Source organism: Microcaecilia unicolor, unplaced genomic scaffold (genome assembly GCF_901765095.1).
Source record: "Microcaecilia unicolor unplaced genomic scaffold, aMicUni1.1, whole genome shotgun sequence".
Lineage (NCBI taxonomy): Eukaryota > Metazoa > Chordata > Amphibia > Gymnophiona > Siphonopidae > Microcaecilia > Microcaecilia unicolor.
In genome coordinates this window covers 197,572-224,496 of record NW_021963786.1, presented here as the reverse complement: position 1 = coordinate 224,496, position 26,925 = coordinate 197,572, and the positions used below count along the sequence as shown (strand labels likewise).

The 26,925-nt window shown below is 48.4% G+C and overlaps 1 protein-coding gene across 1 annotated transcript in view; it reads left to right on the top strand.

Moving 5' to 3' along the window:
• The window catches only part of LOC115459632 (cilia- and flagella-associated protein 65-like), a 221,962-nt gene extending 195,541 nt beyond the window's left edge, over positions 1–26,421 (top strand). The window contains exons 32-33 of the mRNA XM_030189437.1: positions 3,774–3,908; positions 26,192–26,421. Of these exons, the coding sequence (XP_030045297.1) occupies positions 3,774–3,908; positions 26,192–26,315 (259 nt within the window). The 3' untranslated portion in view covers positions 26,316–26,421. The remainder of the gene's footprint in view (positions 1–3,773; positions 3,909–26,191) is intronic.
• The last annotated feature ends 504 nt before the right edge of the window (positions 26,422–26,925 follow it).

The following is a 26,925-nucleotide window of genomic DNA, read 5'->3' as shown; positions in this document are numbered from 1 at the left end:
GAAAGCGCTGCCTGTCTGACGTCTCTCCACCAGCCTTCCCTTCGCTTGTTCGTTCCCTCAGTGCCCCGCCTTCTTCTGACGTCATTTCCTCGAGGGCGGGACACCGAGGGAATGAACAAGCGAAGGGAAGGCTGGTGGAGAGACGTCAGACAGGCAGCGTTTTCACTGATGCTGCGCAGACGTTGGAGGTAGAGCGAGGTAAATTTAAAGCGCTGGGGAATCGGGGATGGAGTGGAGGACTGGAGGCTCAGGCTGAATGAGGCGCGCCGCGCGGGGCCCCCTTAAGCGCAAGGCCCTATGCGGCCGCCTCAGTCGCCTCGGCCTAAGACCGGCCCTGTCCTTATGGTTCATATTCAAATAAAAATGTCCAAGTGAAAAACATAGAAAATCAAGCCATTAGGATGTAGGAGGAGCCAGATTTTGTAGTAGACTGGTCGCACAAGCATCCCAGCAGAGCAGTGGGGGTACAACAGTGGACTTCACATAAAAGGTCCTAGGTACACATCTCACCATTACCCCTTTATATTGTATGGTGAGCCCTTCAAAAGCCATGAAAAACATACTGTACTCAACTATACACCACTGCAATAGCCCTTATGGCTGCAGATGTCACTTATATGTGGGTACAGTAGGATTTGGGGGTGCTGACACTTTCCACTTGTGGACACGAGTGGGCAGATCCCTGCCCCTTGTGTAGGAAGGAGAGCAGTTAGTCGAGCCTTGGGATATGTAGATGCACTTCACTCGACTTTGCTCGGGAGAGTTCCTGTTGCTCACTTGAGTTGAGGGTACTCACTCCTCCCTTAAAATTCACCTCCCAATAGACCGGGCATTCTGGTAGGCCCAGAACCCCGTTTCTACAATCAGGTAGGTGCCCATTTAGTGCAGTTGCCGTCCCAAGTGCAATTTGTCCTTGGGACCTTCCTCTTCCTTAATCAGTCCATTGAGTCCAGAGGAGGAATCCACTTATTAATAATGGGGAGAAAGCAAACGGCTAAACATCAGTCTACTCACTCTTTAAAGCACAGTTCACAGCAACCCCCCCCCCCCCCCCCCAAGTTCATAACAAACCCAAATGTTCGTTTATAGGCACAAAAGTTCAATATTAGGCACATAGCTTCAATCAAAGTTCATTTATGGGCAGAGCAGTCTGACTGCATTCAGTTTCAAAGTTCATTTAGTTGCCAGAACAACTTTAGAGCCTTCAGCTTCAACCCTTTTCCTTCACACCTCTTCTTGAGAATTAATAGAGGCTGAAGGGACTCCCTCCCATATCTCTACCAGCACTAACTCCTGGTATCCTCACACATGGGTCTGGGCTGAGCTTTTCTATCTGGTTCTTTTCTCTTTTCCCAGAAACCTTCTCCCCTCCCGCATCAAGCCAGCAAGCAAGGTGCTGTGAGCCCTTTCACCTTGGCCAGAGCTGCGACTTCCATAGATTCCTGGTCTAACGCTATCTCCTGAGGAAACCCCTGTCCTCCCTCTAAGGGCTGCCAGTCCACGGGTTCCTCCTCCTGTCTCTCTCCCAGCTGCATGATATCCTCCTGATTAGACGTTCTGGGGATTGTAGTGCTGAACACGCCTTCTGGCCGGGTCAGGTGTTCTATCCATGGCCTGCTGGGAATTGTAGTCCTCCGGCTTCTCAGAGGAATGGGAAGGACTGCTTTCCCTAAAAGGGGAAGGCAATCTATGCCAAGCCCTCTGGGTCCTGGGGGTTTTGGATAAGTTTTCTCTCCCCAGTCATTTTGCCTACCAACTTTCCAGCCCCCTCGCCATAGCTCCTCACACACCACAAGTGTAAGAGAGTGGATTATGGGCCTGGATCACCTTCTCCACAGTGCACTCCACCCACCTCTAGTCTATTCCAGGAATCTGCTTGCTTCTCTGATAGGACTGACCATAACATCTGAAGCTGTCATAGAGGCTGGTATGTACTGTTTCATTTACTACTTTGCGAGGTGGGAGTGGGTCAGTGACCACTGAAGGAGTAAGGGGGTCTCATTCCTTTATTCCTGCAGTGGTCATCAGGTCATTTAGAGCACTTTTTTTGAGGCTTATTCATTAATAAAAGACGTCTAGAATAAAATGTCTAACTTATAGCCCCGCCGCCCCCCCCCCCATCACCACGCTTCGCCTCGCCTACTCGCCCCCCACCGCCTTGCCTCACTTCCCCTCACAAACAAATACGTTTGCTGGTGGGGGTCCCCAACCCCTGCCAGCCCCTGCCAGCCAAAGCCTTCTTCAGCGCCAGTCTCCGGCACAGCTGGGTTTGCAGCCCTGCTCATCTTTCTTCTTGCTCCTCCTGTGCACGCTGACACTCGCTTGCACAGGAGGAGCAAGAAGAAGGAACAGCAGGGCAGCGAACGCGGCTGCGCCAGAGACCGGCGCTGAAGAAGGGGTTGGGGACCCCCGCCAGCAAACGTATTTGTTTGTGAGGGGAAGTTGCAAGGAGGTGAAGGGAAGCGAGGCAAGGCGTGGCGGTAGTGGGGCCGCAAAGCTGCACTCAAAATGTGCCCCCAACCTCGGACTCTGGCCCCCTCCCACCGTGAGCTCTGGCTATGCCCTTGGGGCACCCCTTTACTGCATGGAAGGAGGGAGGGAGGGGGTGGGTGGTGCTCTAACTTTGGTGGCAGCCAAGCTAGGTACGCCACTGAGCTGAACTGTGTTCTATAATATACATGCGTGCTCTGTCCAACCTCCACCCCTGTATATGTGTACCAGCTGTGTGTGTGCCATCATGTGATGATAAGTACTTTTTACACTGCTTGGCATGCAAAGGGTTGCAGTTTGGATGGAATATGGATGAAGATCATAAGTACATGTATAGATTATAAAATGCCATGAATGTTAAACTTGCTTTTAATATCAGGCCTAACATTTCTCTTAGAGCTTCACCATTTAAAGCACAAAAGCTCCTTATTCTAAATGGAGTACACGCAAACCGCTGATGTGCTACACTTGACCACATTAGATAAAATGGTGTTTTCTGACATATTGTGACCACAGCTGTAAATGGTGTGCTACCTCCTTGTTATGCTGGCTGGAATGCAGCTGGAATGAATACTGAAGAAGGTTATACCCTCGATTGAATAATAGCATTTTATTTATTTATTGCATTTGTACCCCACATTATCCCACCTTTTTGCAGGCTCAATGTGGCTTACAGAGTAAAGTTATGATAGAGTCAAGACATGATTAAAATACAGTTGATCAAGGGCTGAGGTAAACAAGGAGTTAGCTAAAGTCAGTACATGATTAAGAGATAGTTGGTCATGAGCTAAGGTAAACAAGGCGTTAGATGGACAGATGCTGGGTGGCTTATGTGAAGTGTTTTAGGTGTGCTTGGGTGGTTTGGGGATGATTAGTATCATTGAGGGTGATTTTTGTAAGCTTTGTTAAAGAGGGGTGTTTTCAGAGCTTTGCGGAAGCTGGTTAGATTGTTCATGGTTTTCAGGGCCTTGGGTAGCGCATTCCAAGACTATGTGCTTTTGTATGCAAAGGTCGTAGCATAAGCCTGTTTGTATTTCACTCCTTTGCAGCTGGGGAAAATTTTGCATCATATGACTTCAGTTCTACTGAAACAGGCCTTTAACCCTGAGCCTCATTACCTAGCTAGTATCTGGATGTCTGGAGATAGAAAGATAACCAACTGTGACAAACAGCTTGCTCCCCTCTCAATAAAACCGGTGTGCTCTGTTTCTTTTACAGGTAGACTGATGCTGACATCACTGACATGGTCTAATGTGCTCACCATCCTGTCTCTTTCTTTGCAGGATGCCTGTATTTAGTGACTTGATGGAATCCATGTTGCAGAATACACTCAAGAATATCTTAACTGAAGCCTGTCGAGGGGAGGTGGTGCTCACAGCACGCCCCAGAGTCATTGCACTTCCTCCTGCTAAGTTAAGGTAACGGGGGGGGGGGGGGGGGGGGGGGGGGCAGGGGTGGAACAGAATACTGTGGTGCAGGGCCTCTATCAGCATCCTAGCCATCCCTACCATCTTCATCTGCTGTAAGGGTGGGGGCATCTTCATAGAAGAAAGTCTTCTTCCAAAATGTGATTTACTTGTTCATCTCTAAAGACTTCAAGATCATCACCCACTTACACATCTCTTCCATGTGTCATTTACCCTCATACACTTTGGTAGTATCACCTGTTTAAAGACCTCCTTAAACTTCAAAGACTTTACCCTCTTAAATACCTCAAACATATTGCCATACTGGGATAGACCAAAGACCCATCAAGCCCAGTATCCTGTTTCCAATAGAGGTCACAAGTACTTGGCAGGATCTCAAAAGAATAAGACAGATTTTATACTGCTTGTCCTAGGAATAAGCAGTGGATTTTCCCAAGTCCATCTTAATAATGGCTTATGGAGTTTTCTTTTAGGAACTTGTCCAAACCGTTTTAAAACCCTGTTAGCTAACTGCTTTTACTACATTCTATAGCAATGAATTCCAGAGTTTAATTATACTTTGAATGAAGAAATATTTTCTCTGATTTGTTTTAAATTTACTACTTAGTGGCTTCATGGCTTGCCCCTAGTCCGATTCACATCCGCCCATTCCACTCCACTCCAATCAATATTTTACAGACCTCTATCATATATCCCATAAGAATAGCCATACTGGGTCAGACTAATGCTCCATCCTGCCCAGTATCTTGCTTCCAGCAGTGGCCAATACAGGTCACAAGTACCTGGCAGAAACCCAAACAGTAGCAACATACTATGCTTCCAATCCCAGGACAAGCAGTGGCTTCCTCCATGTCCGTCTGAATGACAGACTATGAACTTTTCCTTCAGGAAATTCTCCAAACCTTTTTTAAACCCTGATAGTAACATAGTAACATAGTAGATGACGGCAGATAAAGACCTGCATGGTCCATCCAGTCTGCCCATGACAAACTCATATGTGTATACCTTACCTTGAATTTGTACCTGTCCTTTTCAGGGCACAGACCATATAAGTCTGCCCAGCAGTATTTCCCGCCTCCCAGCCACCAGTCCCGCCTCCCATCACCGGCTCTGGTACAGACCGTATAAGTCTGCCCTCCCCTATCCTCGCCTCCCAACCACCACCCCCTCTTCCCCTCAACTGCTCCGCCACCCAATTTCAGCTAAGCTTCTGAAGATCTATTTCCTCTCCAGAATGGCTTCCTCCATGTCCGTCTGAATGACAGACTATGAACTTTTCCTTCAGGAAATTCTCCAAACCTTTTTTAAACCCTGATAGTCTAATTGCTGTTACCACATCCTCCGGCAGTGAGTTCCAGAGCTGAACTATTGTCTGAGTGAAAAAATATTTCCTCCTATTTGTTTTAAAATTATTTCCATGTAATTTCATTGAGTGTCCCCTGGAATTTGTAATTATTGAAAGAGTGAAAAATGGATTCACTTCTACCCGTTCTACCTGGTTTTATAGACCTCGATCATATCCCCCCTCAGCCATCTCTTTTCCAAGCTAAAGAGCCCTAACCTCTTTAGCCTTTCCTCATATGGAAGGAGTTCCATCCCCTTTATCATTTTGGTCGCACTTCTTTGAACCTTTTCTAATTCCGCTATATTTTGTTTGAGATACAGCGACCAGAACTGAATGCAATACTCAAGGTGAGGTCACACCATGGAGCGATACAGAGGCATTATAATATTCTTGGTCTTATTTTGCATCCCTTTCCTAATAATTCCTAGTATCCTGTTTGCTTTTTTGGCCACAACTGCATACTGGGCAGAAGATTTCAGCATATAAGTATATGTATAAGTCGTTGGTGAGGCCCCATCTAGAGTATTGTGTTCAGTTTTGGAGGTCGTATCTTGCTAAGGATGTAAAAAGAATCGAAGCGGTGCAAAGAAAAGCTACGAGAATGGTATGGGATTTGCGTAACAAGACGTATGAGGAGAGACTTGCTGACCTGAACATGTATACCCTGGAGGAAAGGAGAAACAGGGGTGATATGATACAGACGTTCAAATATTTGAAAGGTATTAATCCGCAAACGAACCTTTCCCGGAGGTGCGAAGGCAGTAGAACGAGAGGACATGAAATGAGATTGAAGGGGGGCAGACTCAAGAAAAATGTCAGGAAGTATTTCTTCACGGAGAGAGTGGTGGATGCTTGGAATGCCCTCCCGCGGGAGGTGGTGGAGAGGAAAACGGTAACGGAATTCAAACATGCGTGGGATAAACATAAAGGAATCCTGTTCAGAAGGAAAGGATCCTCAGGAGCTTAACCGAGATTGGATAGCAGAGCCGGTAGTGGGAGGCGGGGATAGTGCGGGGCAGACTTATACGGTCTGTGCCAGAGCCAGTGGTGGGAGGCAGGACTGGAGGTTGGGAGGCAGGGATAGGACTGGGCAGACTTATACGGTCTGTGCCAGAGCCGGTGGTGGGAGGCGGGGATAGTGCTGGGCAGACTTATACGGTCTAAGCCAGAGCCGGTGGTTGGGAGGCGGGGCTAGTGCTGGGCAGACTTATACGCTCTGTGCCCTGAAGAGGACAGGTACAAATCAAAGTAGGGTATACACAAAAGTAGCACATATGAGTTGTCTTGTTGGGCAGACTGGATGGACCATGCAGGTCTTTTTCTGCCGTCATCTACTATGTTACTATGTTACTATATTGTCTACAATGACACCTAGGTCTTTTTCTCGGGTGCTGACTTCTAAGATGGACCCTAGCATCAGGTAACTATGGTTTGGATTATTCTTCCCCTTCTCCAAGCTGATCAGCCCTAGCCTCATTAACTTTTCCTCATAATGAAGTCATCCCATCCCCTTTATTATTTTTGTTGCCCTTCTCTGTACCTTTTCTACTCGTCGTGGCTTAGCCCCCTCATCGTTTTAAAGCGGGTAGCTTATCGTTCCATTTAGTGTGGATTCTGATTTAGAGGCATTCAGACATAATCCCACAATTGGTAGCTTTGCCCCATTGGCTCCTCAGCCAAGCACATACACCAAATGTCTGAACCTGCAGGTCCTCTCGTGCTGAGCAGGATTACTATCGCAACAATGTACATAAGTACATAAGTAGTGCCATACTGGGAAAGACCAAAGGTCCATCTAGCCCAGCATCCTGTCACCGACAGCGGCCAATCCAGGTCAAGGGCACCTGGCACGCTCCCCAAACGTAAAAACATTCCAGACAAGTTATACCTAAAAATGCGGAATTTTTCCAAGTCCATTTAATAGCGGTCTATGGACTTGTCCTTTAGGAATCTATCTAACCCCTTTTTAAACTCCGTCAAGCTAACCGCCCGTACCACGTTCTCCGGCAACGAATTCCAGAGTCTAATTACACGTTGGGTGAAGAAACATTTTCTCCGATTCGTTTTAAATTTACCACACTGTAGCTTCAACTCATGCCCTCTAGTACTACTACTACTACTACTACTATTTAGCATTTCTATAGCGCTACAAGGCATACGCAGCGCTGTACAAACATAGAAGAAAGACAGTCCCTGCTCAAAGAGCTTACAATCTAATAGACAAAAAATAAATAAAGTAAGCAAATCAAATCAATTAATGTGAACGGGAAGGAGGAGAGGAGGGTAGGTGGAGGCGAGTGGTTACGAGTGGTTACGAGTCAAAAGCAATGTTAAAGAGGTGGGTTATCAGTCTAGATTTAAAGGTGGCCAAGGATGGGGCAAGACGTAGGGGCTCAGGAAGTTTATTCCAGGCGTAGGGTGCAGCGAGACAGAAGGCGCGAAGTCTGGAGTTGGCAGTAGTGGAGAAGGGAACAGATAAGAAGGATTTATCCACGGAGCGGAGTGCACGGGAAGGGGTGTAGGGAAGGACGAGTGTGGAGAGATACTGGGGAGCAGCAGAGTGAATACATTTATAGGTCAGTAGAAGAAGTTTGAACAGGATGCGAAAACGGATAGGGAGCCAGTGAAGGGTCTTGAGGAGAGGGGTAGTATGAGTAAAGCGTGAACAGTCGCTTCACATCCACCCAATCCATTCCACTCATTATTTTATACACTTCTATCATATCTCCCCTCAGCCGTCTCTTCTCCAAGCTGAAAAGGCCTAGCCTTCTCAGCCTCTCTTCGTAGGAAAGTCGTCCCATCCCCACTATCATTTTCGTCGCCCTTCGCTGTACCTTTTCCAATTCTACTATATCTTTTTTGAGATACGGAGACCAGTACTGAACACAATACTCCAGGTGCGGTCGCACCATGGAGCGATACAACGGCATTATAACATCCGCACACCTGGACTCCATACCCTTCCTAATAACACCCAACATTCTATTCGCTTTCCTAGCCGCAGCAGCACACTGAGCAGAAGGTTTCAGCGTATCATCGACGACGACACCCAGATCCCTTTCTTGATCCGTAACTCCTAACGCGGAACCTTGCAAGACGTAGCTATAATTCGGGTTCCTCTTACCCACATGCATCACTTTGCACTTGTCAACATTGAACTTCATCTGCCACTTGCACGCCCATTCTCCCAGTCTCGCAAGGTCCTCCTGTAATCGTTCACATTCCTCATGCGACTTGACGACCCTGAATAATTTTGTGTCATCGGCGAATTTAATTACCTCACTAGTTATTCCCATCTCTAGGTCATTTATAAATACATTAAAAAGCAACGGACCCAGCACAGACCCCTGCGGGACCCCACTAACTACCCTCCTCCACTGAGAATACTGGCCACGCAATCCTACTCTCTGCTTCCTATCTTTCAACCAGTTCTTAATCCATAATAATACCCTACCTCCGATTCCATGACTCTGCAATTTCTTCAGGAGTCTTTCGTGCGGCACTTTGTCAAACGCCTTCTGAAAATCCAGATATACAATATCAACCGGCTCCCCATTGTCCACATGTTTGCTTACCCCCTCAAAAAAATGCATTAGATTGGTGAGGCAAGACTTCCCTTCACTAAATCCGTGCTGACTTTGTCTCATCAGTCCATGTTTTTGTATATGCTCTGCAATTTTATTCTTAATAATAGCCTCCACCATCTTGCCCGGCACCGACGTCAGACTCACCGGTCTATAATTTCCCGGATCTCCTCTGGAACCCTTCTTAAAAATCGGAGTAACATTGGCTACCCTCCAGTCTTCCGGTACTACACTCGATTTTAGGGACAGATTGCATATTTCTAACAGTAGCTCCGCAAGTTCATTTTTTAGTTCTATTAATACTCTGGGATGAATACCATCAGGTCCCGGTGATTTACTACTCTTCAGCTTGCTGAACTGACCCATTACATCCTCCAAGGTTACAGAGAATTTGTTTAGTTTCTCCGACTCCCCCGCTTCAAATATTCTTTCCGGCACCGGTGTCCCCCCCAAATCCTCCTCGGTGAAGACCGAAGCAAAGAATTCATTTAATTTCTCCGCTACGGCTTTGTCCTCCTTGATCGCCCCTTTAACACCATTTTCGTCCAGCGGCCCAACCGACTCTTTGGCCGGTTTCCTGCTTTTAATGTATCTAAAAAAAGTTTTACTATGTATTTTTGCTTCCAACGCTAATTTCTTCTCAAAGTCCTTTTTTGCCCTCCTTATCTCCGCTTTGCATTTGGCTTGGCATTCCTTATGATCTATCCTGTTACTTTCAGTTGGTTCTCTTCTCCACTTTCTGAAGGATTGTTTTTTGGCTCTAATGATTTCCTTTATCTTACTGTTTAGCCACGCCGGCTGACGTTTAGTCTTTTTTCCCTTTTTTCTAATACGTGGAATATATTTGTCCTGAACCTCCAGGATGGTGTTTTTAAACAGCATCCACGCCTGATGCAAGTTTTTTACTCTGCGAGCTGCTCCTTTCAGTCTTTTTTTCACCATTTTTCTCATTTTGTCGTAATCACCTTTTCTATAGTTAAACGCTAGCGTACTTGATTTCCTAGTTTCACTTCCTTCAATGCCAATATCAAAACCGATCATATTATGATCACTGTTATCAAGCGGCCCTCGTATCGTTACCCCCTGCACTAGATCATGAGCACCACTAAGGATTAAGTCTAGTATTTTTCCTTCTCTTGTCGGCTCCTGAACTAGCTGTTCCATGAAGCTGTCCTTGATTTCATCAAGAAATCTTATGTCCCTTGCGTGTACAGATGTTACATTAACCCAGTCTATATGCGGGTAATTGAAATCCCCCATTATTATTGTGTTGCCCAGTTTGTTTGCGTCCCTGATTTCCTTTAACATTTCCGCATCCGTCTGTTCGTCCTGGCCAGGCGGACGGTAGTACACTCCTATCACTATCCTTTTCCCCTTTGCACATGGAATTTCAATCCACAGTGATTCCAAGGAGTGTTTTGTTTCCTGCAGAATTTTCAATCTATTTGATTCAAGGCTCTCGTTAATATACAATGCTACCCCTCCACCAATCCGATTCACCCTATCACATCATCAGTAGGGTAAAACTAACCATTAGTGGGTGAACAATCCAATGCTTAGTGAATTCTGTTTTCCAATGGTAGGAAGAGCTGACATCAAATGATCAAAAAGCGACATTGCTATGAACACTTGGCCGCCTCAAGCCAGTTATCTCTGTGGTAACTTTTCTGACATCTCCTGCTTAAAACCCTAAAATTCAGAAGGATCATGAGGCCACACTTTCAAGGTCTGTATTCACACTGAAAATCAAGATCAAACGAGTTCTTGCCCTTCTGCTCCATGGAAGATTTTCTAATTCTGCTATATCTTTTTTGAGATGCGGTGACCAGAATTGAACACAATATTCGAGGTGCGGTCGCACCATGGAGCGATGCAAAAGCATTATAACATCCTCATTTTTGTTTTCCATTCCTTTCCTAATAATACATAACATTCTATTTGCTTTCTTAGCCGCCGCAGCACACTGAGCAGAAGATTTCAATGTATCATCAACAAGGACTCCTAGATCCCTTTCCTGGTCGGTGACTCCTAATGGGACCCTTGCATCATATAGCTATAGTTTAGGTTTTTCTTCCCTACATTCATCACTTTGCATTTGCTCACATTAAATGTCATCTGCTATTTGGATGCCCAGTTTCCCAGATTCATAAAGTCCTCTTGCGATTTAACAACTTTGAATAATTTTGTATCATCAGCAGATTTGATCACCTCATTCATTATGCCCAGTGGCATACCAAGGGCGGGGCGGTGGTGGCAGTCCGCCCCGGGTGTCAGCACGAGGGGGGTGCTCCATTTCCACTGCTGCTCCCACCCAAAGGCCGCTGGCACCGCATTCCCCAGTCCCCACCTGCCTACCCTCAGCTCCGTTGACAACCCTCTTCTGCCACCCGGCACCCTGCCTTAAAAAAAAAAAAAATCTCTGAAGCAGCGGCGCAGCGCCTCGCGTCTGTGTGTAAAAGAAGCGGATCGCCTCGTCAGGCCTTCCTTCACTGTGTCCCGCCCTCGCGGAAATAGGAAATTACATCAGAGGAGGGCGGGACACAGAGAGGGAAGGCCCGACGAGGCGATCCGCTTCTTTTACACGCAGACGCGAGGCACTGCGCCGCCGCTTCAGAGATTTTTTTTAAAGGCCGGGTGGCAGAAAGAAGAGGGCTGTCGATGGAGCTCAGGGTAGGCAGGTGGGGACTGGGTCGGGGAGGGGGGGCTCAGAAGGAGGAAGGGGACTGGGTCGGGGGGGGGGCTCAGATGGGAGAAGGGGCCTGGAGCTGGAACTGGGGTCTGTGAAGGGGGCAAGAGGGAGAATAGGACCATGCCTGGGGTAGGTGGGAGTGGGTCTGGGGCTGAAAAGGAGGGCAGGTGAGAGAATAGGGCCGGAGCTGAAAAGGGGGGCCCTAATGACAGGGCATGTGGATGAAGGGGACTGGAACTGGGGGCTGAAAAGGAGGGTAGGTGGGATAAGGGGACTAGTACTGAAATTGGGGGCTGAAACTGGTGGACTGGGGGCTGAAAAGGGGACAGGGTGAAGTGGCTAGGGCTGAAGCTCGGGCTGGGGGGAGAGAAGGGGTGGGGCTGAAACTGGGGACTGATAGGGTAGTGGGGATGGAATTAGGGGCAGGTGGGATAATGGGGCTGGAACTGGGAGCGGAAAAGAGGGAGCAGAGAGAGAGGGAGAGGGGACAGATCCTGGATGGAAAGGGGAGCGAGAGGGAGGGAAGACCCTGGATGGATGGGGAGATGGACGGTAAATGGTGGATCGAAGGGGCAGAGAGAAAGGGCAGACAGTGGATGGAAGGGGGAGAGAGAGAGGGCAGACATTAGATGGAAGGGAGAGAGAGGGCAGATGTGGATGGAAGGAGCAGGGAGAGAGGGCAGACAGTGGATGGAAGGGGCAGGGAGAGAGGGCAGACATTGGATGGAGGGGACAGGAGAGAGAAGGCAGACACTGGGTGGGAGGGAGAGAGCGAAGACAGATGCTGAATGGAAGGAAGATAGTGAAAACAAGATGAGGAAAGCAGAAACCAGAGACAACAAACTGTAAATAAAATGTATTTTTTTGCTTTAGGATAAAGCAGTATTGTAGCTGTGTTAATAAATGTTTATAAATAGAACATGGAAATAAGTTAATCTTTTTATTGGACTAATTTTAATACATTTTGACTAACTTTTGGAGAACAAAACCCCCTTCCTCAGGTCAGGTTAGGACACTGTAACACACTATACTGTATTGACCTGAGGAAGGAGATTTTGGCCTCTGGAAGCTAAATGTACTAGTCCAATAAAATGGTATTTTTATTTTCTATGTTTGTTTTATTTGTATTTGTTAATTTGTAAAGTGGTGAATTTTACATTTGCTTTCTTTATATTTTGCACAGTACTAGGGGACATTTTCTGTTTCTGTGGTGTTGCATTGTATGCAGAGTCTGGCATCGGGGGTTCAGTTTAATTTTTGTCTAAATAGAAAGTTTATGATTACTTATTCTATAGTGGATTAGGGTGTATCTGTGTTTGTGAAAAAGACGTGGCTTTCAGTTGGCATTGACTGTGCAGGATCGACGATCTGTACTATTCTGTCTGGTTTCGTTTTACAATAGGTGAATTGATGTTCTAGTGCTCACTGTAGTGTTTAAGATGCTTTCCTTTTCCTTATGTGACTCATAGAAATTACTGCTTATGGTATGGTAGAATTGCTCTATAGGTCCTGAGTGTTTTGTATTCTCAGTATGCCAAGTACTGGATTTTGGAGGGGGGTGTTAAAAAATGATGAGCCCCAGGTGTCAACTACCCTAGGTACACCACTGATTATTCCTATTTCCATTTAACCCTACTCTCTGTTTTCTCTCTTTTAACCAGTTTTTAATCCATAATAGGACATTACATCCTATCCCATGGTATTTTAATTTCCTCAGGTGTCGTTCATCAGGTACTTTGTTAAGTGCCTTCTGAAATCCCAGATACACAATGAGGGGCATTTTCGAAAGGGATGTCCAAGTTTTGATGAGGACGTCCTCGCAAAACGTCCCCATCCAGGGGTGGGCAAACCTGTATTTTCAAAACAAGATAGAGGTCCATGTTTTGTTTTGATAATACAGTCAGGGATGCCTAAATCCTGAAATTTGGTCATCCTTAGAGATGATCAACCCTAGACTTCACCGTTTCTGATTTTCGGCAATAATCGAAACCAAGGACGTCCATCTCAGAAACGACCAAATGCAAGCCATTTGGTCGTGGGAGGAGTCAGCATTTGTAGTGCACTGGTCCCCCTGACATGCCAGGACACCAACCAGGCACCCTAGGGGACACTGCAGTGGACTTCATAAAATGCTCCCAGGGACATAGCTCCCTTACCTTGTGTGCTGAGCCCCCCAACCCCCCCCCCCTAAAACCCACTACCCACAACTGTACACCACTACCATTTACCTTACAGGTGAAGGGGGGCACCTAGATGTGGGTACAGTGGGTTTGTGGTGGGTTTTGGAGGGCTCGCTGTTTCCTCCACAGACGTAACAGGTAGGGGGGGTATGGGCCTGGGTCCGCCTGCCTGAAGTGCACTGCAGTACCCACTAAAACTGCTCCAGGGACCTGCATACTGCTGAGATGGACCTGAGCATGACATCTGAGGCTGGCATAGAGTCTGGCACAAAATATTTTGAAAGATGTTTTTTGAGGGTGGGAGGGGGGTTAGTGACCACTGGGGGAGTAAGGGGAGGTCATCCCCGATTCTCTCCGGTGGTCATCTGGTCATTTCGGGCACCTTTTTGTGCCTTGGTCGTAAGAAAAACACAACCAGGTAAAGTCATCCAAGTGTTCGTCAGGGACATCCTTGTTTCTTTCGATTATGGGTCAAGGACGTTCTAGTATTAGGCAAGCCCCACCTTCGCTATGCCTCCGATACGCCCCTTGAACTTTGGCCATTCCTGCGACGGAAAGCAGTTGGGGATGTCCAAAATCGGCTTTCGATTATACCGATTTGGACGACCCTGTGAGAAGGACGCTCATCTTCCAATGGAAGTGGAGGAGTGGCCTAGTGGTTAGGGTGGTGGACTTTGGTCCTGGGGAACGGAGGAACTGAGTTCAATTCCCACTTCAGGCACAGGCAGTTCTTTGTGACTCTGGGCAAGTCACTTAACCCTCCATTGCCCCATGTAAGCCGCATTGAGCCTGCCAAGAGTGGGAAAGCACGGGGTACAAATGTAACAAAATAAATACATTTATGTTGAAAGATGGGCATCCTTCTCTTTCGAAAATGAGCCCAAATATCAACCGGCTCACCTTTATCCACATGTTTATTCACCCCTTCAAAGAAATGTAGCAGATTGGTGAAGCAAGATTTCCTTTGGCTATATCCATGTTGGCTTTGTCTTGTTAATCCATTCCTATGTATACGCTAGGTAATTTTGTTCTTTATAATACTCTACCATTTTCTCCGAGGACAAGCAGGCTGCTTGTTCTCACGACTGGGTGACGTCCGCGGCAGCCCCCACCAACCGGAAGAAGCTTCGCGGGCGGTCCGCACGCAGGGCACACCCACCGCGCATGCGCGGCCGTCTTCCCGCCCGTGCGCGACCGTTCCCGCCAGTCTTTTCTTTTCCGCGCTGGAGAGAGTCGTGCGTCGCCGCTCTCTCTTTGTCAGCCCCGGAAAACCGTCGCGTTGTTCACGAATTCGCTAAATTTCTGTTTCTTGTTGCCGCGCGCTCCAAACCTTTTTTTCCTTTTAAAAAAAAAAAAAGAGAGAGAACGCGCTTAATTTTTCCCTCGTTTTCTAGTGGGGGCGTCGCGTTGCGGCCTTGTGGCCGCGCGGTCGATTTATTTTTCGAGGTGTGATTTACCGCCACCATCAACGACTTTAACTTCGCCGACGTCCTCGAAGGTCCCGAGTGGATTTAAGAAGTGTGGTCGGTGCAGCCGGGCTATCTCGCAGACCGACACCCACGCTTGGTGCCTCCAGTGCCTCGGGCCGGAGCACAATATCAAGTCGTGTTCTTTGTGTCTTGGTCTCCGGAAACGGACTCAGGTTGCGAGGCAAGTTCTTCGGGACCGTCTTTTGGAACTTGCGCCGGCCCCTCGACGTCGACCTCGACGGCATCGGTATCGACGGCCGGTTCTTCGGTACCGGTATCGATGTCCGCGAAATCGGCACCGATGGCATCGACCCCAGGAGTACAGGTCCCGTCGGCCCGCCGGTCCTCCGGTGACGGTAGGGGTGAGAGGCCGCGTGGGCAATCGGCCCCGGTCACTCCCTCTGCTCATGGCCCTCGGGACCGAACCCTGTCCGACCCGGCCCCTCGAGACCGAGGGGGATCGACCTCCTCCTCCTCCGTTCCACCTGGCGCCGATGACGGGCACCGCAAAAAACAGAAAAAGCACCGTCATCGGTCCCCATCGGTGCGCCTGGCCCTCGGTGCCGGAGAGGAGTCGACGCCGAAGCGTCCACGTCGAGAGGAAAGGTCCCCCTCGGTAGTGGAGGTACCGACACGTCAGGGTCCCAGCACTTCGGTGCAGTCTCCTGGACCCGAGCAGCTTCCGGCACCGACGCCTCTACCGGCCCCCCCGTCTTTCCCGACAGCGGGCCTGGACGAGTGCCTCCGAGCCATCCTTCCGGGAATCTTGGAAGGGCTGATGCGCCAGGCTGTGCCGGCGCCGGGGGTGCTTGCGCCCTCGGCGCCGTTGACTGTGGCGCCGGCGAGCTCTAGCCCGGTGCCGAGGCCTTCGACACCGCCGCCACTTGCGGCGCCGGTCTCGACCGCCACGCAGGTGGAGTCCCCGTCGACGTCGATGGAGGGAGCTTCGTCCCTGCCGACGCGGGAGTCCACCGCTCGACGACACCGAGGCCTCGGTGCCTCGATGTCGAGCCGGGCCCGGTTAAGGACTCAGCTACATGAGCTTATGTCCGATACCGAGGAAGAGGCCTCGTGGGGGGAAGAGGAGGACCCCAGATATTTCTCCTCAGAGGAGTCTGTGGGCCTCCCCTCTGACCCCACGCCTTCACCGGAGAGGAAGCTCTCGCCTCCTGAGAGCCTCTCCTTTGCCTCCTTTGTTAGGGATATGTCTATATGCATTCCCTTCCCCGTGGTCTCTGTGGACGAGCCGAGGGCTGAGATGCTCGAGGTCCTCGACTATCCATCACCACCTAGAGAGTCCTCCACGGTGCCGTTGCACAATGTCCTCAAAGAGACACTGCTTCGGAACTGGATGAGACCATTATCTAATCCCACCATTCCCAAGAAAGCAGAGTCCCAGTACAGAATCCACTCGGACCCAGAGTTAATGCGGTCCCAATTGCCCCATGACTCGGCGGTCGTGGATTCTGCTCTCAAGAGGGCACGGAGTTCGAGGGATACCGCCTCGGCGCCCCCGGGGCGGGAGTCTCGCACTCTGGACTCGTTTGGGAGGAAGGCCTACCAATCTTCCATGCTCGTGACCCGCATCCAATCTTACCAGCTCTACACAAGCATCCACATGCGGAACACTGTGAAGCAACTGGCGGACCTGGTTGATAAGCTCCCGTCGGAGCAGTCCAGGCCTTATCAGGAGGTGGTCAGGCAGCTGAAGGCATGCAGAAAGTTCCTGTCCAGGGGTATCTATGACACCTGTGATGTGGCATCTCGTACTGCGGCCCAAGGTATAGTGATGCGCAGGCTGTCATGGCTGCGTGCCTCTGACCTGGACAACCGCACCCAGCAGAGACTGGCTGACGTCCCTTGCCGGGGGGATAATATTTTTGGCGTGAAGGTCGAGCAGCTGGTGGACCAACTGCATCAGCGGGAAACCGCCCTCGACAAGCTCTCCCACCGGGCGCCTTCAGCATCCACCTCAGCAGGTGGACGTTTTTCCCGTGCCTGGCAGGCTGCGCCCTATGCTTTTGCCAAGCGTAGGTACACCCAGCCGGCCCGAAGGCCTCGACAGGCACAGGGACAGCCCCAGCGCGCTCGTTCTCGTCAACAGCGTGCGCCTAAGCAGCCCCCTGCACCTCCAAAGCAAAAGCCAGGGACGGGCTTTTGACTGGATCCACGGGAACATAGCCGCCCTCAAAGTGTCCATGCCGGACGATCTGCCGGTCGGAGGGAGGTTAAAATTTTTTCACCAAAGGTGGCCTCTCATAACCTCCGACCAGTGGGTTCTCCAAATAGTGCGGTGCGGATACGCCCTAAATTTGGCCTCCCTTCCACCAAATTGTCCTCCGGGAGCTCAATCTTTCAGCTCCCATCACAAGCAGGTACTTGCAGAGGAACTCTCCACCCTTCTCAGCGCCAATGCGGTCGAGCCCGTACCACCCGGGCAGGAAGGGCAGGGATTCTATTCCAGGTACTTCCTTGTGGAAAAGAAAACAGGGGGGATGCGCCCCATCCTAGACCTGAGAGGCCTGAACAAATTCCTGGTCAAAGAAAAGTTCAGGATGCTTTCCTTGGGCACCCTTCTGCCAATGATTCAGAAAAACGATTGGCTATGTTCCCTGGATTTAAAGGACGCATATACTCACATCCCGATACTGCCAGCTCACAGACAGTATCTCAGATTCCGCCTGGGCACACGGCACTTTCAGTATTGTGTGCTGCCCTTTGGGCTCGCCTCTGCCCCACGAGTGTTTACAAAGTGCCTCGTGGTGGTAGCGGCGTATCTACGCAGGCTGGGAGTGCACGTGTTCCCATATCTCGACGATTGGCTGGTCAAGAACACCTCGGAGGCGGGAGCCCTCCGGTCTATGCAGTGCACTATTCAACTTCTGGAGCTGCTGGGGTTTGTGATAAATTACCCAAAGTCCCATCTCCAGCCAACACAGTCTCTGGAATTCATAGGAGCTCTGCTGAATACCCAGACGGCTCGGGCCTTCCTTCCCGAAGCGAGGGCCAACAACCTCCTGTCCCTGGCTTCGCAGACCAGAGCGTCCCAGCAGGTCACAGCTCGGCAGATGTTGAGACTTCTGGGTCATATGGCCTCCACAGTCCATGTGACTCCCATGGCTCGTCTTCACATGAGATCTGCTCAATGGACCCTAGCTTCCCAGTGGTTCCAAGCCACCGGGAATCTAGAAGATGTCATCCGCCTCTCCACCAGTTGCCGCACTTCACTGCTCTGGTGGACCATTCGGACCAATGTGACCCTGGGACGTCCATTCCAAATTCCTCAGCCCACGAAAGTGCTGACGACGGATGCATCTCGCCTGGGGTGGGGAGCTCATGTCGATGGGCTTCACGCCCAGGGTCTGTGGTCCCTCCAGGAAAAGGATTTGCAGATCAACCTCCTGGAGCTCCGAGCGATCTGGAACGCACTGAAGGCTTTCAGAGATCAGCTGTCCTGCCAAATTATCCAAATTCGGACAGACAATCAGGTTGCAATATATTACACCAACAAGCAGGGGGGCACCAGATCTCGCCCCTTGTGTCAGGAAGCCGTCGGGATGTGGCGTTGGGCTTGCCAGTTCGGCATGCTCCTCCAAGCCACATACCTGGCAGGTGTAAACAACAGTCTGGCCGACAGACTGAGCAGAGTCATGCAACCGCACGAGTGGTCGCTTCATTCCAGAGTGGTACGCAAGATCTTCCGAGAGTGGGGCACCCCCTCGGTGGACCTTTTCGCCTCTCAGACCAACCACAAGCTGCCTCTGTTCTGTTCCAGACTTCAGGCACACAGCAGGCTAGCGTCGGATGCCTTTCTCCTTCATTGGGGGACCGGCCTCCTGTATGCTTATCCTCCCATACCTTTGGTGGGGTAGGCCTTACTGAAGCTCAAGCAAGACCACGGCACCATGATTCTGATAGCGCCCTTTTGGCCCCGTCAGATCTGGTTCCCTCTTCTTCTGGAGTTGTCCTCCGAAGAACCGTGGAGATTGGAGTGTTTTCTGACTCTCATTTCGCAGAACGACGGAGCATTGCTGCACCCCAACCTTCAGTCCCTGGCTCTCACGGCCTGGATGTTGAGGGCGTAGACTTCACTGCGTTGGGTCTGTCTGAGGGTGTCTCCCAGGTCTTGCTTGCCTCTAGGAAGGATTCCACTAAAAAGAGTTACTTTTTCAAGTGGAGGAGGTTTGTCGTTTGGTGTGAGAGCAAGGCCCTAGAACCTCGTTCTTGCCCTGCACAGAACCTGCTTGAATACCTTCTGCACTTGTCAGAGTCTGGCCTCAAGACCAACTCAGTAAGGAATCACCTTAGTGCGATTAGTGCTTACCATTATCGTGTGGAAGGTAAAGCCATCTCTGGAGAGCCTTTAGTCGTTCGATTCATGAGAGGCTTGCTTTTGTCAAAGCCCCCTATCAAGCCTCCTACAGTGTCATGGGATCTCAACGTCGTCCTCACCCAGCTGATGAAACCTCCTTTTGAGCCACTGAATACCTGCCATCTGAAGTACTTGACCTGGAAGGTCATTTTCTTGGTGGCAGTTACTTCAGCTCGTAGGGTCAGTGAGCTTCAAGCCCTGGTAGCTCATGCTCCATATACAAGATTTCATCACAACAGAGTAGTGCTCCGCACCCACCCAAAGTTTCTGCCGAAGGTGGTGTCGGAGTTCCATCTTAACCAGTCAATTGTCTTGCCAACATTCTTCCCCAGGCCGCATACCCGCCCTGCTGAACGTCAGTTGCACACATTGGACTGCAAGAGAGCATTGGCCTTCTACTTGGAGCGGACACAAGCCCACAGACAGTCCGCCCAATTGTTTGTTTCTTTCGACCCTAACAGGCTAGGGGTCGCTGTCGGGAAACGCACCATCTCCAATTGGCTAGCAGATTGCATTTCCTTCACTTACGCCCAGGCTGGGCTGGCTCTTGAGGGTCATGTCACGGCTCATAGTGTTAGAGCCATGGCAGCGTCAGTGGCCCACTTGAAGTCAGCCACTGTTGAAGAGATTTGCAAGGCTGCGACGTGGTCATCTGTCCACACATTCACATCACATTACTGCCTCCAGCAGGATACCCGACGCGACAGTCGGTTCGGGCAGTCGGTGCTGCAGAATCTGTTTGGGGTGTAAATCCAACTCCACCCTCCAGGACCCGCTTTGATTCTGGTCAGGCTGCACTCTCAGTTAGTTGTTCTTCGTAGGTCAATTTTCTGTTGTATCCTCGCCGTTGCGAGGTTCAATTGACCTGGGTTCTTGTTTTGAGTGAGCCTGAGAGCTAGGGATACCCCAGTCGTGAGAACAAGCAGCCTGCTTGTCCTCGGAGAAAGTAAATGATACATACCTGTAGCAGGTGTTCTCCGAGGACAGCAGGCTGATTGTTCTCACCTACCCTCCCTCCTCCCCTTTGGAGTTGCGTTTTCATCATTTTTGCTTGTCATTCAACTGGCGGGAACGGTCGCGCACGGGCGGGAAGACGGCCGCACATGCGCGGTGGCGTGCCCTGCGTGCGGACCGCCCGCGAAGCTTCTTCCGGTTGGTGGGGGCTGCCGCGAACGTCACCCAGTCGTGAGAACAATCAGCCTGCTGTCCTCGGAGAACACCTGCTACAGGTATGTATCATTCACTTTGCCTGGCACCAATGTCATGCTCACTGGTCTATAATTTCCCAGGTCACTTCCGGAATCCTTTTTAAATACTGGTATTACATTGGCCACTTTCCAATCTTCCTGTACCACACACAAAACCAAAATAGGACATGATTATAAAGATGCGAAGAAACTATCCAGCTTATTTTCGAAAGAGAAAGACACCCATATTTCAACCCAAATCGGGAGATGGGCGTCTTTCTCCCGTGGGCGCCCAAATCGGTATAATCGAAAGCCGATTTTGGGCGTTTTCAACTGCAATCTGTTGATGGGGGCGTGTCAGAGGCGTGGTGAAGGCGGGACTGGGGCGTGGTTATCGGCCGAGGAGAGATGGGCGTCCTCGGCCGATAATCGAAAAAAGAAAGGCGTTTTTAGCGCGAATTTGGGTCACTTTTTTTGGACCCTTTTTTTTTCATGAACAAGTCCCAAAAAAGTGCCCTAAATGACTAGATGACCACCAGAGGGAATCAGAGATGACCATCCCTGTGGCCACTAACCCCCTCCCATCAAAAAAAAAAACAACTTTAAAAACTTTTTTTGGACCCTTTTTTTTCACGAACAAGTCCCAAAAAGGTGCCCAAACTGACCAGATGACCACCGGAGGGCATCAGGGATGACCTCCCCTTACTCCTCCAGTGGTCACCAACCCCCTCCCGCCCTAAAAAATCTTTTAAAATATTTTTTCCGCAACAGATTGCAGTTGAAAACGCTCAAATGTCATACCCAGCTCCATCACAGCAGTATGCAGGTCCCTGGAGCAGTTGTTACTGGGTGCAGTGGACTTCAGGCAGGTGGACCCAGGCCCATCCCCACCTACCTGTTACACTTGTGGTGGTAAATAGGAGCGCTCCAGACTGCCCCCAAAACCCACTGTACCCACATCTAGGTGCCCCCTTCATCCCTAAGTGTAATGGTGTAGAGTTGTGGGGAATGGGTTTTGGGGGGGATTTGGGGGGCTCAGCACTCAAGGGAAGGGAGCTATGGACTTTAAAGGTAGTTAACTTTTTTTAAATTGTTACAAGTGCCCCCTAGGGTGCCTGGTTGGTGTCCTGGCACGTGAGGGGGATCAGTGCACTACGAATCCTGGCCCCTCCCATGACCCAATGCCTTGGATTTGTTCGTTTTTGAGCTGGGCGCCTTCGGTTTCCATTATCACTGAAAAACAATACCACCCAGCTCAAATCTGCACAAATCCGATGCATTTGGCTGACACAAACCGTATTATCGGAAAAAAGATGGACGACCATTTTTTTCGAAAATACGGTTTGTCCCGCCCCTTCACGTACCCGTTCTCGGAGATAGACCCCCATGGAGATGGGCATTTGCGTTCGATTATGCCCCTCTATATCACCTCGTGAACAAACTACTAGACACTACTCCGGTCACCACAACCAACACAGACATCCCATCTGCAGACGAACTTGCTAAATAGTTTAAGGGCAAAATTGTAAATCTACGCAACACACTACCACAGAACACTACCAACATAGAGAAATTCATTGAATGCCTGGACCCAACCTTCAATGAACACCCAGCGGACCGAACCTGGACAAACCGCTCTCCTTACCCCCAATATAGTCACCCAGGCGATCAACAGATTCACCAAGACTCATTGTAAATTGGACGCCTGCTCCAGCTACTTAATAAAATCCGCTCCTCAACGCTTCATATTAGATCTCACATCCCACCTAAACTACCTGCTTCAACATGGACTCTTCCCCAAGGAAAACGGTAATATCCTACTTATCCCTATACCAAAAGATACAAAGAAAAAACCAAGTGAAATCACCAACTACTGGCCGGTAGCATCTATCCCACTGGTAATCAAACTGATGGAAAGCATGGTAACCAAACAACTTACCGACTACCTAAACAAATTCTCAATACTACATGAATCACAATCTGATTTCGCTCTAACCACAGCACCGAAACAGTACTAACCAAATTCAAACAAGAAATCACAGCAGGCAAAAGCTTACTTCTCCTACAATTCGACATGTCAAGCGCGTTCGATATGGTTAACCATAAAATCCTACTAAACATCTTAGATTACGTTGGGATTGGTGGAAGTGTACTCAGCTGGATCAAGGGCTTCTTAACCACCAGAACATATCAAGTCAAATCAAAATCGAACATATCACCACCATGGAATACAGACTGCGGCGTACCCCAAGGATCACCACTATCACCGATCCTATTCAACCTAATGATGACCCCACTAGCCACATCCCTATCCAACCAAGGACTTAACCCCTACATATACGCAGATGATGTCATGATATACATCCCCTTCAAACACGATCCAACAGAAATCACCAACTAAACCAAACTCAGCCTGCAAATCATGAAATCATGGGTAGATGCATTCCAACTAAAACTAAATGCAGAGAAAACACACTGTCTCATCCTCACATTTTATTTATTTAATACATTTATACCCCACATTTTCCCACTAGTTGTAGGCTCAATGTGGCTTACACATAACTGTAGGGTAGGCTACAGTTCAGAAAGTATAAATGAACAATGTAATAGTTCAAAAAGGCATACCTTCCAGACTCAACCTAATCTCAATTTTTTCTGTTTTCAGCAAAATCCATGGACCTTATTATCTTGTATTACCCTGTACTATCTTTTGTTATCTCTGTTGTTTTATATGATACCTACTAATAACCTGGTGTGCTGGTCCTGGCTACAGGACTACTTGCAGCTGCACCAGGGTGATGCTCTCCTTTTAGAACACCTCCCTCCTCCAAGGCAGGACAGAGACTGCCAGATTGGAGGTGAGAGTTCTCTACAGCATCCCTGTAGGCCTCCTCTATGTACCTCTCTGTCTCTCTCAGCTCTCCAAGTCTACTACTCTAGCCTCAAGAGAACGGACTTGTTGTCTGAGAGCTAGGAGCTCTTTACACTGAGCACATACATATAACCTCTCACCAACTGGTGAAGGGGTGAACAAACATGTAGATAAAGGTGACCTGGTCAATATTGTGTATCTAGATTTTCAAAAGGCATTTGACAAAGTACCTCATGAAAGACTCCAGAGAAAATTGGAGAGTCATGGGATAGGAGGTAGTGTCCTATTGTGGATTAACACCTGGTTAAAAGATAGAAAACAGAGAGTAGGGTTAAATGGTGGGTATTCTCAATGAAGTAGGATAGATAGTGGGGTTTCCTAGAGGTCTGTGCTGGGACTACTAATTTTTAACATATTTCTAAATGATCTAGAGATGGGAGTAACTAGTGAGGTAATTAAATTTGCTGACGACACTAAGTTATTCAAATTTGTTAAATCGTAAGAGGATTTTGAAAAATTATAAGAGGACCTTATGAGACTGGGATGCTGACATCTAAATGGCAGATGACGTTTAAGGTGAGCAAGTGCAAAGTGATGCAAGGCTCCTCATTAGGAGTCACAGAACAGAAAAGGGATCTAGTTGATATTGAAACCCTTTGCTCAGTGTGCAGCAGCGGCTAAGAAAACAAATAGAATGTTAGGTATTATTAGGAAAGGAATGGAAAACAAAAATGAGGATGTTATAATGTCTTTGTATCACTCCATGGTGCGACCACATCTCGAATATTATGTGGAATTCTGGTCACCACATCTCAAAAAAGATATGGTGGAATTAGAAAAGGAAGCAAACACCAACAGAAGTTACAGAAAAGGTACAGAAAAAGGCCACAAAAATGATAAAGGGGATGGGACGGCTTCCCTATGAGGAAAGGCTAAAGCGGCTAGGGCTCTTCAGCTTGGAGAAAAGACGGCTGAGGGGAGATATGATAGAGATCTGTAAAATAATAAGTAGAGTGGAAAGGGTAGACATGAATCACTTGTTTACTCTTTCCAAAAATACTTGGAGTAGGGGGCACGCAATGAAGCTACAAGGTAGTAAATTTAAAATGAATTGAAGGAAATATTCCTTCACTCAACATGTACTTACTCTGGAATTTGTTGCTAGAGAATGTAGTAAAAGCAGTTAGCTTAGCGGGGTTTTAAAACGGTTTGAATGGCTTCCTAAAGGAAAAGTCCCTAGACCATTATTAAAATGGATGGGGAAAATCCACTGCTTATTTTTAGGATAAGCAGCATAAAATGTATTGTACTGTTTTGGGATCTTGCCAGGATACTGGGCTTCATGGACCTTCAGTCTGTTCCAGTATGTCATTACTTATGTACTTATGAAGAGCACAAGCAGCAGTTGCAGGCGAACCTGAGCTGTGCTGGGGATAGACAATCTAAGTGGCTGCGGGGTAAAGCGAGGCGGTTGGCTAGGCATTTCATGACATTATATATATATATATATATACAGATAGAGAGATAGATAGATATATAGGGATTTATTATCTGCCTTTATGAAAATATTATTTATGGTACAGATCTAGATTTATTATGGTGACGTGATGAAGCAGCTCAATATATTTAAGAGTGTGAGATGGTGTTTAATGTTACATAGTAACATAGTAACATAGTAGATGACGGCAGAAAAAGACCTGCACGGTCCATCTAGTCTGCCCAAGATAAACTCATATGTGTATACCTTACCTTGATTTGTAGCTGTCTTTTCCAGGGCACAGACCGTATAAGTCTGTCCAGCAGTATTTCCCGCCTCCCAACCACCAGTCCCGCCTCCCATAACCGGCTCTGACACAGCCCCCATATAAGTCTGTCCTCCTCTATCCTAGCCTCTCAACCACCAACCCCTCTTCCCCGCCACCCAATTTCAGCTAAGCTTCTGTGGATCCATTCCTTCTGCACAGGATTCCTTTATGCACATCCCACGCATGTTTGAATTCCGTTACCGTTTTCATCTCCACCACCTCCCGCGGGAGGGCATTCCAAGCGTTCACCACCCTCTCTGTGAAGAAATACTTCCTGACATCTTTCCTGAGTCTGCCCCCCTTCAATCTCATTTCATGTCCTCTCATTCTACCGCCTTCCCATCTCCGGAAAAGATTCGTTTGCGGATTAATACCTTTCAAATATTTGAACATCTGTATCATATCACCCCTGTTCCTCCTTTCCTCCAGAGTATACATGTTCAGGTCAGCATACGTCTTGGAACGCAAATCCCATACCATTCTCGTAGCTTTTCTTTGCACCGCTTCCATTTTTTTAACATCCTTCGCAAGGTACGGCCTCCAAAACTGAACACAATACTCCAGGTGGGGCCTCACCAACGTCTGTACGAAGTATGTAAGCTTCCCAGTGTCATACAGGAGAGAGATGTGGGCAGAGGAAAGAGATGCCAGACTATATAATATTTCACACACAGTTTGAGATGTCCTGTCTGCTGTCTGACAGACCTTGTAGCTAAGTCACTGTATTTCTGTGCCAGAATGTAATAATTGTGTCTGTTTTTCCTGTTTCAGGGGCTCCAGTTCCGTCACATCTTTCAAGAGTGGATCCACCTCACAGCTTACAGCACCACATCTGGCTAAAGTGACCAGTCACAGGGAAGCCATGAATAGCCTGCGCACTTCAACCCCTTTGTAGTCCTGAATAAATAGCCCACACCGTTGTTATAATCCAAACTATCCAAACGTACGTGTATCAAGAGTACATACAGTATGTACTCAATCCAAGGGTGCTCTACACACAGACCTGCATGTGACCAGAGCCTTAATAATAGATTATAGGCTTCCAGTAGTGTGTGAATACATGAAAATAATTTCACTCTCAGAGAACAGCAGGCTTTTGAGGTCCCTTGATCTGAATACTCGATATGGCACAAGTTAGATACAGCAGAACAATCTATCTTTCTCCTTCACACTGTCCTTCATCTGTGTCTCAGAGCGTTTAGTGATGAGGCTCTGCCGAGCACAGAAAGGCAGAATTCCCTGCAAACAAGAACTGTGTATGCACCTCGCACATGGTTACCTGCTTTTAAGCATCCCTGTCCTCTGCTGCAGATGTTTCTCTTCCCTTTTGTGCTCTAAATTGTAATTGTAACACTCTTATATTTTTATAGCACTGTGATTGAATCTGTGATCAGTTCTTTTCTTTAGTTGTCTAGCAGAGATGTACAGTCAGCATGTAAGTAACGAGTTATATAGGGTTACAAAGCAATCCAGTGTCAGGAATTATTTTTTGCTGTTGGTGTTAA